This window comes from Diaphorina citri, unplaced genomic scaffold, assembly GCF_000475195.1.
Source record: "Diaphorina citri unplaced genomic scaffold, Diaci psyllid genome assembly version 1.1 scaffold1706, whole genome shotgun sequence".
NCBI classification, from domain to species: domain Eukaryota; kingdom Metazoa; phylum Arthropoda; class Insecta; order Hemiptera; family Psyllidae; genus Diaphorina; species Diaphorina citri.
In genome coordinates this window covers 47,565-58,795 of record NW_007379132.1, presented here as the reverse complement: position 1 = coordinate 58,795, position 11,231 = coordinate 47,565, and the positions used below count along the sequence as shown (strand labels likewise).

The 11,231-nt window shown below is 38.6% G+C and overlaps 1 protein-coding gene across 1 annotated transcript; it reads left to right on the top strand.

Moving 5' to 3' along the window:
- Window positions 1-1,416: 1,416 nt before the first annotated feature.
- On the top strand, window positions 1,417-6,186 carry LOC103516938 (facilitated trehalose transporter Tret1-like). Its single transcript, XM_008481929.3, has 5 exons — window positions 1,417-1,421; window positions 1,595-1,750; window positions 2,103-2,262; window positions 3,047-3,176; window positions 4,010-6,186. Exons 1-5 carry the CDS (start codon window positions 1,417-1,419, stop codon window positions 4,363-4,365), a joined length of 807 nt encoding a protein of 268 aa, XP_008480151.1. The 3' UTR covers window positions 4,366-6,186.
- The last annotated feature ends 5,045 nt before the right edge of the window (window positions 6,187-11,231 follow it).

Sequence of the window (11,231 nt, the reverse complement as noted above, 5' to 3'; positions counted from 1 at the left end):
CTTCCTTTATTAATTCGATAGTAAAAAAAAAAGGTAATTAGCTAACATTGTTAACATACAAATTGTATAAATAAACAATAAAAACTTTCATTCAAGGTATAGTGGACGGGCTATTGTATTCGCTTCGGTGTCGTCTGTCTGTCGGTCTGTCTGTCTGTCCCCATAGAAGGACTTATCCAAACCTGGTCGACCTATATACCAAATTAAAGGTCTTTTTACCAGGAACATGAAAATGGTGGTGCAAATTTTGTCCAGAAAACCATAAAGTCAAAAATCCAAAAAAACTGGTTTTTGGGGGATTTTTTTCACATTTTCTCACACAAATGAGCTCTGATCTTGAAATTTGTCGCGACGACCTATGAACTCAAAGTGAGAAAGTTTTAGATAACACTTCAGTCGTTATTTTAAGACCGGTTTTAGCGTCACCTATGTTAAGCTACGTCGAGCAAGGCCAATAAATGGATGGGTGACTTAAACCTTATATTGGGAATAAAGGGAGAACGGGCTCTGGTCTTGATTTTAAATCATTACATGAAAGTAAAATCGAAAAATCAAATCAAGAATAATAATAAACTGAATATTAAACAAATTATGTAGGTACATAGGTACTGATTTTCTCTAATCACGATCGAATTAACTACGGGCTAAAAATTCCCGGAGGGACGGGCCCAGCTTGTTTTTTTGGAAAAAGGCGCCATATTTTCTCTATCCCTCTTTTTTCTCTCTTCTATCTCTAATTTTCTTTCTCTCCTGCGTTCCTTTTTGTTTTTAATGGAGCTCAGGTGGTCTGTGGCTATCCACGGAAGATAAATGATGTACCCTAAACCCTACACCACTAGAACAAATAAATGGGGTCCATATTTCACTCCCCTAATGGCCAGTAGGTTATATTTTACACTCTTCTTCTCCTTAAATGGGGGGCGATTAAGATCTCATAACAGCCACACACTACTGGCCACAACAGACGTAGTCATACTCGTCAAACGAAGAAAAGGAAGGAAGGAAATAGTGGTGCCAGCCTCGTTAACTTGGTTGGTAGAGCGTCTGCCTTGTAGGCGCTAGACTGCGGGTTCGATTCCCGCCCTGGGCATATTTTATCCTGAACGGATAAGGTTCGTTTTCGGAACGTATGGCTTTCTCATATCCTGTCCTTCTATCTTCGATTTCGGTACGATAAGACCATAGCAGTTACAGTTCTCTTAGCTTGGTGGGTAGAGCGTCTGCCTTGTACGCGCTAGGTCATTGATTCGATTTCCGCCCGGGGCGAACTTTATCCTCAACAGAAAGGATTCGTTCTCGGAACGGCAGGCTTTCTCCTATCCTGTCGGGTGTTACAATGTCTTCTACCAAACCTCAAAAACCATCTCTCTTCGCTATCGAGACGATAAGACCTTTTCTGTTGCAGTAGACTTGATCATGAGGTATACCTGATCAGGTTTACCTGATAGTGAATGGCTGGTCTAATGTCTAAGGTATTACCGTCCCGAAAGCGAAGAGAGAACTTTTTGACTCCTGACATGGCCTACTAACTAACTATGTAAAATGTTATTTAAATAAATAAATAAACTAACTAACTGTTCTTGGCTGTCCCCAGATGGCTTCGAGGCCCGAACTTCGACGTGGAGGGCGAGTTGTTACGGATCCAGAAGATGATACAGGATGGCGAAGATAAGCGTGCCTCCTCTAAGGAGGACTTTGAAGGGAACTGCTTTGTCAAACTGTGGGAGCATTGGAAGAAATTTGAACTCAGGTAAACCATATCTACCTTAACTGTGGAATTTCTTATTTGAACTCAGGTAAAACATCCAGAGCCAGCCTAGTTAGCTTGGTGGGTAGAGCGTCTGCCTTGTACGCGCTAGGTCATTGATTCGATTTCCGCCCGGGGCGAACTTTATCCTCAACAGAAAGTCTTCTACCAAACCTCAAAAACCTTCTCTCTTCGCTATCGAGACGATAAGACCTTTTCTGTTGCAGTAGACTTGATAATGAGGTATACCTGATCAGGTCTACCTGATAGTGAATGTATTACCGTCCCGAAAGCGAAGAGAGAAGTTTTTGACTCCTGACATGGCCTACTAACTAACTGTTTTTGCTTCCCTCAGATCCCCCACTGGCAAAGCTATCGGCATCATCATGGGTCTGATGACGTTCCAGCGTTTCAGTGGCGTATCTGCGCTCATCTACTACACGGTGGATATATTCCGTAACGCCGGCACTAGAATTGCGCCCTCTACCGCGTCCATTATTGTCGGAGCCGTTCAGGTAAATAAATGAGAAAATGGCGAAATATTTATTTATTTATTCCTGTATTTATTTCTTTATTTATATCCACATTAGGTTTTTTCAAATTAGTTTATTTATTTCATCAATATCTAAACATAAAGGGTTGGTTTCACCAACCTTTTTAGCTCCTAATAGGCTGTTAGCTTGACAGGCCTTCTAAGAGCTGAAAAAATATTGGTGAAATCCACCGATAATGTGTTTTCCCAAGTCCCAAGAATTCCTACTTCCAAGTGGACTTTATTGAATTTTCAAACTAATTTCATTTCAATTTAACCCTTGTTGGTTCTACTTTTTGCTTCCCTCAGATCCCCCACTGGCAAAGCTATCGGCATCATCATGGGTCTGATGACGTTCCAGCGTTTCAGTGGCGTATCTGCACTCATCTACTACACGGTGGATATATTCCGTAATGCCGGCACTAGAATTGCGCCCTCTACCGCGTCCATTATTGTCGGAGCCGTTCAGGTAAATAAATGAGAAAAGGCGAAATATTTATTTATTTATTCGTGTATTTATTTCTTTATTTATATCCGCATTAGGTTTTTTCAAAAAAATTAGTTTATTTATTTGATCAATATCTAAACATAAAGGGTTGGTTTCACCAACCTTTTTAGCGCCTAATAGGCTGAAAAAATATTGGTGAAATGTTTGTTCTCGGAATGTTTGTTCCTACTTCCAAGAAATGTTTGTTCCTACTTCCAAGTGGACTTTATTGAATTTTCAAACTAATTTCATTTCAATTTAACCCTTGTTGGTTTTATAGGTCGTGGTGTCGTTACTATCGAGTCTACTTATCGATAGATTGGGTCGCCGGTTCCTTCTTCTCACGTCAGAAATCACAATGGCGTTCTGCCAACTACTCCTGGTGGCCTACTTTGTTTTCAAAAACCAAGGTGAGTTTTTGAACTTGGCGTCAAAGTTTTGAACACGAAATGTGTTTTTGGGAGATTTCAATAGTTTTTTTTCGCATTAGTTTTTATTTTATTACTTTTTTTTCTCAACATTAACTGGTCTTCCTCGTACGACCTGTTTTTTTATTTACTTAATTTTCTACTGGTAGGTAACCTTTTCACATTCCAATTTATGTTTACATTCTTTACCCTTCTTCCCAAAAGATAACCTCTTTCTCTCCATTTTTCCTGTTTTTACTTTCTATTTATTATAATTATTTACCTATTTATTTGTTTACTATCAACCCTAAAAGGGGTTGATACAAACCAATTTATTTTTCACATAACTTTTCTTCACGTCAGAAATCACAATGGCGTTCTGCCAACTACTCCTGGTGGCCTACTTTGTTTTCAAAAACCAAGGTGAGTTTTTGAACTTGGCATCAAAGTTTTGAACACGAAATGTGTTTTTGGGAGATTTCATTATTTTTTTTCGCATTATTTTTTATTTTATTATTTATTTTTTTTCTTAACATTAACTGTTCTTCCTCGTACGACCTGTTTTTTTTATTTATTTACTTAATTTTCTACTGGTAGGTAACCTTTTCACATTCCAATTTATGTTTACATTCTTTACCCTTTTTCCCAAAAGATAACCTCTTTCTCTCCATTTTTCCTGTTTTTGCTTTCTATTTATTATAATTATTTACCTTTTTATTTGTTTACTATCAACCCTAAAAGGGTTGAATTGGTGTGTATCAACCCTTACACACCAATTTATTTTTCACATAACTTTTCCAACATTAACCCTTCCCGATCCTATGTTCCCACTCAAGGTTACGACATGCAAGACTACAGCTGGATCCCGATCTTCTCCGTGTGCACCATCGTGGCCATCTTTCGCATCGGCATCGGCCCCATTCCCTGGTTCATGATGGCCGAAATCATCCCCCTGGAGGCCAAACTCTGGTCTTCTTCCCTCCTCATGTGCTACTCCTGGTCTTGCCTCTTCCTCGTGTCTAAGGTCTTCATGGATCTGATCGACACGGTAGGATCGGCCGCGACTTACGGCCTCCTCGGGTTGATTTGTACGCTAGGGGCGGTGTTTGTGTACACCCGCGTGCCGGAGACGAAGAATAAGAGCTTCGAGGCCATCCAGGCCGAATTGGCCATGGGATATACGGCCTTGTGACCGGGTGGAGGTGTCACAGTCCAAGTCTAGCCACTATCAGGTAGACCTGACAGGTACACCTGATCGGGTCCGCCTGTCGGATTAGTCAACAACAGGTGCTGTACCCCAAAAATACGCTGAAGAATTTCAGCAACAGTAAATCTGCAAGGTATTTGCTACAGAAAAGTCCGCCTGTCAGGTCTACCTGATATCTGATGAGCACACTCACACGATCAGGTAGAACTGACTATCAGGTACCTGTCAGGTCTACCTGATAGTGAGTGGCTGACCTAATAGTTCCGGCCACTGTGTTTAACCCATCAACGTCTAGCCTTGCCCCAGGGTAACACCGAATGATGTATCTTTTTTCGTCGATCTAAACAACAGACGGGTAATCAAGAAGAAAACAGACGTAAATTCGTTAATGGGTTTAAGGGTGAATGGAGGCTGCGGTTTCATTGGATCAGATTTCTAGTCTTACGACTTCACATTTTTAATTTAACCCTTGGTGACCAATGTAAACTACAGTTTCTGTTTGCATGTAATCAATGCTTTACCGTGATAAATTCGAAAGCAATGAAACCACATGTATAGACACTTGAGACCCACTGCGTTTGATTCGATCGAGAGACCTCATTAGACTAGAAATCTGATACAATGAAACCACGGCCTAATAGGAACCGTTGTGATTGGTCGCGGGTTAAATCGGCTGTATCAGTCGTTATTATAATTTGTGATAAAATGAACATTTAAAACCACTTGGGTACAAAAGATATGGGTGCCTTCAATGTAACTTAGGGCTGGTATACTTTGATGGATAGCGAATGTTATGTGATTATGTAATAAATAAAATTTGTCTAAATCATTGCACTCGTTCAAAAAAGGGGGAAAAAAGAAGAAGAAGAAGAAGAATAAGAAGAAGAAGAAAAGAAGAAGAAGAAGAAGAAGAAGAAGAAGCTCATCGCTTAAAGGGGATTGAGCTGAAAATCTGATACATTTATGTACATAATTATGTTGCAAATGTCGGGGTCTTTGACCATTAGGCCATTTTTGTACTTTTGAAGAACAATAAAAATTAGGGTCATATCAAATTTTTCCTCATTGAAGTAAATTTTATACTTGTTAATTTTCAATGTGCTTACAAATCTAAGTGCACCCCCTTACAAAACGACAATCGCTGTCCATTATAGTGCCAAAATTAAACATGTTTTATAATATTGATATAGTCTATGTTTTAAATGTTTTTCAAGCGATTTTATATTTATTATGTATCTTTGTAAATTTGTTTAATATTGCTTGTGTAGAGGCATTTTATTTGAAAAAAGACTCCTTTTCATATTGTTTCTGCATTATTTATCTTATCAGCTTTTCTTTTAATACCTCATACGCAGATGTACCTGGTACCTTTCAATTATTTTTTCAGCCCAAAAGATCAAGCTTTACAATTTTTTATGGTAATCTTTTTTCAAGTGCCTTTTTTCGTACCTGGGAATTTTTTTATTTCTTTGAACAACCAAACGAACAAAAATTTTATTTTAGAATTTCAATTTCTGTTATCAACCGATCCGAAAAAAAAAAATGTATTAGATACTTTGTATAATATAATTGTGTATTTTAGAACGTTAAAATTAATTTGATAATAATCAGAAACCGCCAATATATATGGCACGTATTTTTGCCGAAATATGGCCTCAAGGATATGATTTAGCTCAAAAAATGCTAAATATGGCGTTTTAGAGCATGGTGTCATGACAAATACATACCTATGCATTTGGCAGTCATAATATTGATATTGTTATTATTTTTTTCATCAGAATTCAATTTTCGTAAAGTCCTGTATTTTCTGCTGCTACACATACATATTATTTTGTTTCGTAACAGATTTTAATTTATTTGAAAAAGATGAAATAAAATTCTGTACCTTCCTTCCGAGAAATAAAGCTCCTGTTTTCATTAATGAGGTAGGTAAAATATTTTGCGAATGCTCCTTCCCAAAATATTTTGTGCTTTTTAATTATATTAAATAATTAAATTTTCTTTGATTGCTATTATTATTATTTCATGTTTTTATTACAATTTTAATTACGTCCTTGGTCTAATGAAAGCTTCAGCCCTGTTTCGAGTCAGATAATTTATATGTGTCACAAAAAGACACCACTACCATAGTTTTACACCCTCCTCCTCCTCCTCCTCCTCCTCCTCCTCCCTATTTTTAAGAGTCCCCTCCCCTCTCTTGCTTGAAATGGGAGAGAGGGCGTGTCCTCCCTACCTGCTTTCTAGAGTGCCCCCCCCCCTTCCCCTCTAACCCTAGAACCCCTCTTCTTCTTTATAAAGTAGGTACCTATATGTATACTACATTACAGATGGTACAATTGGTACATAGATAAAGTAAGTAGGTACATACATAGACTAACATGATAAAGTAAGTACCCATAATATACTATCTATATTATAGATAATGTAAGTACATAGATACATAAATAAAGTAAATAGGTAAGGTACATGGTTAAAGTTAGTACATGGTTCTCATTGCAATTGAAATACGCGACAGCTTTAAAAGCACAAATTTCCAGGAAATCCATCAGGAATATAAGAGTTGCGTTGTTTTTACTGTAAATAAATAAAGTTGGACCAGGACCGTATTTAAGGGGTCGAGAGGACCCCTCGGTTTTTTTTTTTACTATGTAGGTACTCTACCTTGGGATGGACTTCGAAAATTTGGAGCATCCTCCCTCCCACCCCGGTACACAACTGTCCTCAGTGATCTGTCTATTTCACAACAAAAAAAAATCAAAATTAGGAAGAAGAGGGCGAATAACAAGAAAGAGAAGGAGACGAAGAAGAAGAAAACGACGAAGAAGAAAAGACAAGAACTGACAGTACCTTCCTAGGTATAACTCTTTTTTCCAACCCGAAAAAAAAAACTTTTTTTACCCCAAAAAGCATCACTTCAGGGTTTTCCCCCGAAAATTTTCACAGCTAAAAACGGCTAAAACAGCCCCCTCATTCTGACGATGACGGAGTTTTCTCCCAGCGAAAATCCAAAAGTTGAGTCAGCCCATTTCCAGTTCAAAATGCATTAAAATCATTAAATTGAGGAGAAATGGAGAAATCATTACATTTCTATTCTTTTCTCTAACCATGTTCAGTTTGCCAAAGCCTCTTCCTCTTTTTTCAACCAAGTGGTGCTCAACCTGTGGGTCACGGGCCCCTTGGGGGTCGTGAGCCCAAACCAAGGGGTCGCACCCCAAAGTTCATATGAAAAATTCAATGATACCTAATTCTACCAAAAATAAAATAACTTCATTTCTAACGCGGATTTTATCCTGATGGGATAATGTTCGTTCTCGGAACGGCTGGCTTTCTCCTATCCTGTCTTCCTTCTCTCTTCGATTTCGAAGAGAGAAGGAAGACCATAGCAGTTACAGTTCCCTCTGTCAAACCTCTTTAAAAATAAAAAAAATAAAACACCTGTCCCCATGGTACTATTTTGAGGTCACACGAAAGAGGGACATTGCCTCTTATTTGAACTGTTAAACTCAGCCAGCCTAGTTAACTTAGAGGGTAGCGCAACTTTCTTTGAAGCGCTAGGTCATTGGTTCGATTTCCGCAAGGGGCGAACTTTATGCTCAACAGATAAGGTTCGTTCTCGGACCGACTGTCTTTCTCCTATCCTGTCCTCCTCCGTTCCGTTTCGGGACGATAAGACAACCGTATTTACAGTTCCGCCTTTCACTTCAGGCTAACACCCATATTTATGAACAAAATGCTGGCTCTTAAGTTCGTGCCAAGCATAGTCTCAAGGCATTTGATTGGTCAATTTTGACTTGAGACTGATCTAAGAACGATCATTCTTGTTCATAAATAGGTACGAGTGTAAGTTGTTACAGTTGTTAGTGAGTTGTGGTTATGATTTTATGAACCGCTGTCGCAGAGGATATAATTTCCCATTGTACTCTTTATTTCCATTATACTAGAGGTTTTTTAGAAAAGAAAAAGCGAATAATGAGAAACGGAAGGAGGGAGGGAAGGAGAGAAGAATAGGAAGGAGAAGAGAAGGTAGGAGAATATTAGGAGAGAGTATGATATTATAAAAAATGAACCTCTACCCAAGAAGGCACAAAGGCTTGATTAAATTTCAAGAGTTTGGGAAAAATGTCTACTAAATTCACAAGGACTTTTAGACTTTCATAAATCCGCGGAAGCTTTTACCTCGAAAACTTTAGACGAATAGCTTTGTAGCGCTTTTGACAGTTCTGCCTGTCTCCTTCCACCCTGCTAAGTTTGGCTTTTAATAAACAGCCTGTGCTGCCTGTGTCAAATTTATAACTAAACAGGTAAGTTTTCGTACGAAACACCTCGGAGTTAAACGTAGCGCACCTAGGTATACTAGCAGGTAGTACTAACTTCATTCTTACAGGTGTAAAATTTGTAAAAAACATGCCCCAGCGTAGTCAGCTTGGAGAGTAGCGCGTCTGCTTTATAAGCGCCAGGTTGCGGGTTCGATTCCCGCTTTGCTATTTCTTTAGCAAGGGAGATTCAGGTTCTACTCCCTGTTTCAGCACTAGGGTGATTGCTTTCGGCTGACATTTGGTTTTGGCTACAAATTTCAAGTACGAGTGGATCCCCTTCGCACTCAACCTTTGCTATTTATTTAGCGAGGGAAATTTCAGGCTGGTATATTGTTTAAATCCCCCCCAGCTAGACTAAGTTGGTCTACTTCCTGTTTAAAAGTCCCCCAACCAGACTATTTTTACCAAGTAGGTACCTACTATTCACTAGGTGTTTTATCTACTCATACCTACTTCTTAACCATTTGGTCACGGTTGCTCCAGTGGTAACGCGCTAGCTTGCCATGCAGAAGGTCCCGGGTTCGAATCCCACCATCAACAAAAAATTGTACTCGTTTTTCGGTTATCAAATATGTGTGACGTCAGACTTTACGCAGTTGTTTTTTTCGTCCGTTACGTAGCGCCACTATGCAAGCGCGCTAGCGGAGGAGCAGCAAGAACTGCGCAGAAACGTACGCGCACAAACACAATAATGCGTTGCCTGCGAGGGAGCTTTGCTCGGGACATTTGATGTGACGTCATCGCCTACGGGAGTGTATGCCGTGACGTCAAAGTTCACGATTTACCAGTATTTTTTAAATCGATTTATCTCGGGATCTAGAAGTCATAGAAGAAAAAGAAAAATCCGTTGGTCCTCATTTTTCCTGCTCTATGACTTTGAAACATCACCCAAGTAAGCGCAACTGATCTATTGTTTGGGTTCGCCTGGTTTCAAGATCTATCTATAGGTACATAAATATATTATTAGTTATTGTTATACCTAATAAAATCATTACATATTTACAATTGTTGTTGTTGACCAAAAGATGGCTTATCTGCAACAAGTACGCAGTTGTTGACCAGAAGAAACAAGAGGTTCCTTATTAGGAGCAGAATGTTCACAAGCAGCAACCTCCGTGGCCGAGTGGGTATCACATTGGGCTTGCAAGCTGGAGGTCCCGAGTTCAAAGCCCAGCCTGTTAAGGATGAAATTCGCTTTGGATGGAAAGAGAACCCGCAACCCAGCGGGTATATTTTATTCTTACATACATACGCAGTAGGTACACTTCACTTAACCCTAGAAGGGTAGAATTAAGTAAATTTTACTCACACCTCTTTTATTAGTAAATTTTAGTAAGAAGTAAGTAAATTTTACTAGCCCAAAGACCAAATTGTTTAAAAAGTTCTGTTTTGGATTTTTTGGAGGCTTAAATTTCTTGTCTTAAAAACCGTCTATTTAATAATGGTATCTCTCTACAAAAATTACCTACCTAATTATTGGTTAAGAATGTTTAGATATTGATTTATTGTTGCAAAATTAAATAAATTAGGTAGGTATATTATTTATACCTACGAAGGTACCTATTACGATGACAGTCCAACAGTCCATGTTATCCAAAATAGGTTGGTACCTAAATAAATAGATAATTTATAGCACTTATTCACTTATTCTTGGATTTATTGTAGTCTGGCTGGGGGATGTTAAACAGGGAGTAGACCAGCCTAGTCTGGCTTGGGGACTATAAACAGTTAGTATATACCAGCCTGAATTTCCTTTGCTAAAGAAATAGCAAAGGTTGAGTGCGAAGGGCATCGCCTCGTAAAATTTTGTAGCCAAAACCAAATGTCAGGCCAAAAGCGATCACCTTAGGGCTGATTGAGGGCTGACGAAAAACGCCGACCCCGTCTATACACGGGAAAAGGCGAAGAAAAAGAAGAGGAAGATTCTCGGATTTATTGGATCTTGTCCGGCCATTCTTTATTTCGTAGGGCATCGCCTCGTAAAATTTTGTAGCCAAAACCAAATGTCAGGCCAAAAGCGATCACCTTAGGGCTGATTGAGGGCTGACGAAAAAATAAATGCTGACCCCGTCTATACACGGGAAAAGGCGAAGAAAAAGAAGAGGAAGATTCTCGGATTTATTGGATCTTGTCAGGCCATTCTTTATTTCGGCAATATTGAACAAAGAATGGAGCAATATGTTTTCTGCAAATCTGTTTAGGTTTAAATTGAACTTTATGTACGGTCTGTCTGATATTGCCTTTAGAAGATTTGCAAATTGTCATTTATATCAATACAGTTTCATTTAGATTTCATTTACCTATATCGTCAGTAAGAAAAAGGAGACTTTTTACGTTCTCCCATATTACTTTACGTTACAAATGTTAGGAATACAATCATGTTGTGTATTAGTAAAGCTCACCAGTAGGTTGATATGGGGTTTTATCATTATTTTGTTCTCTTTATTGAAGGATGATTGAACATTATTATATCCTTTTTTTTACTTTATATTACTTAAAGTATAACGAAGTTGTACCAATAATGAAAAAGTATTG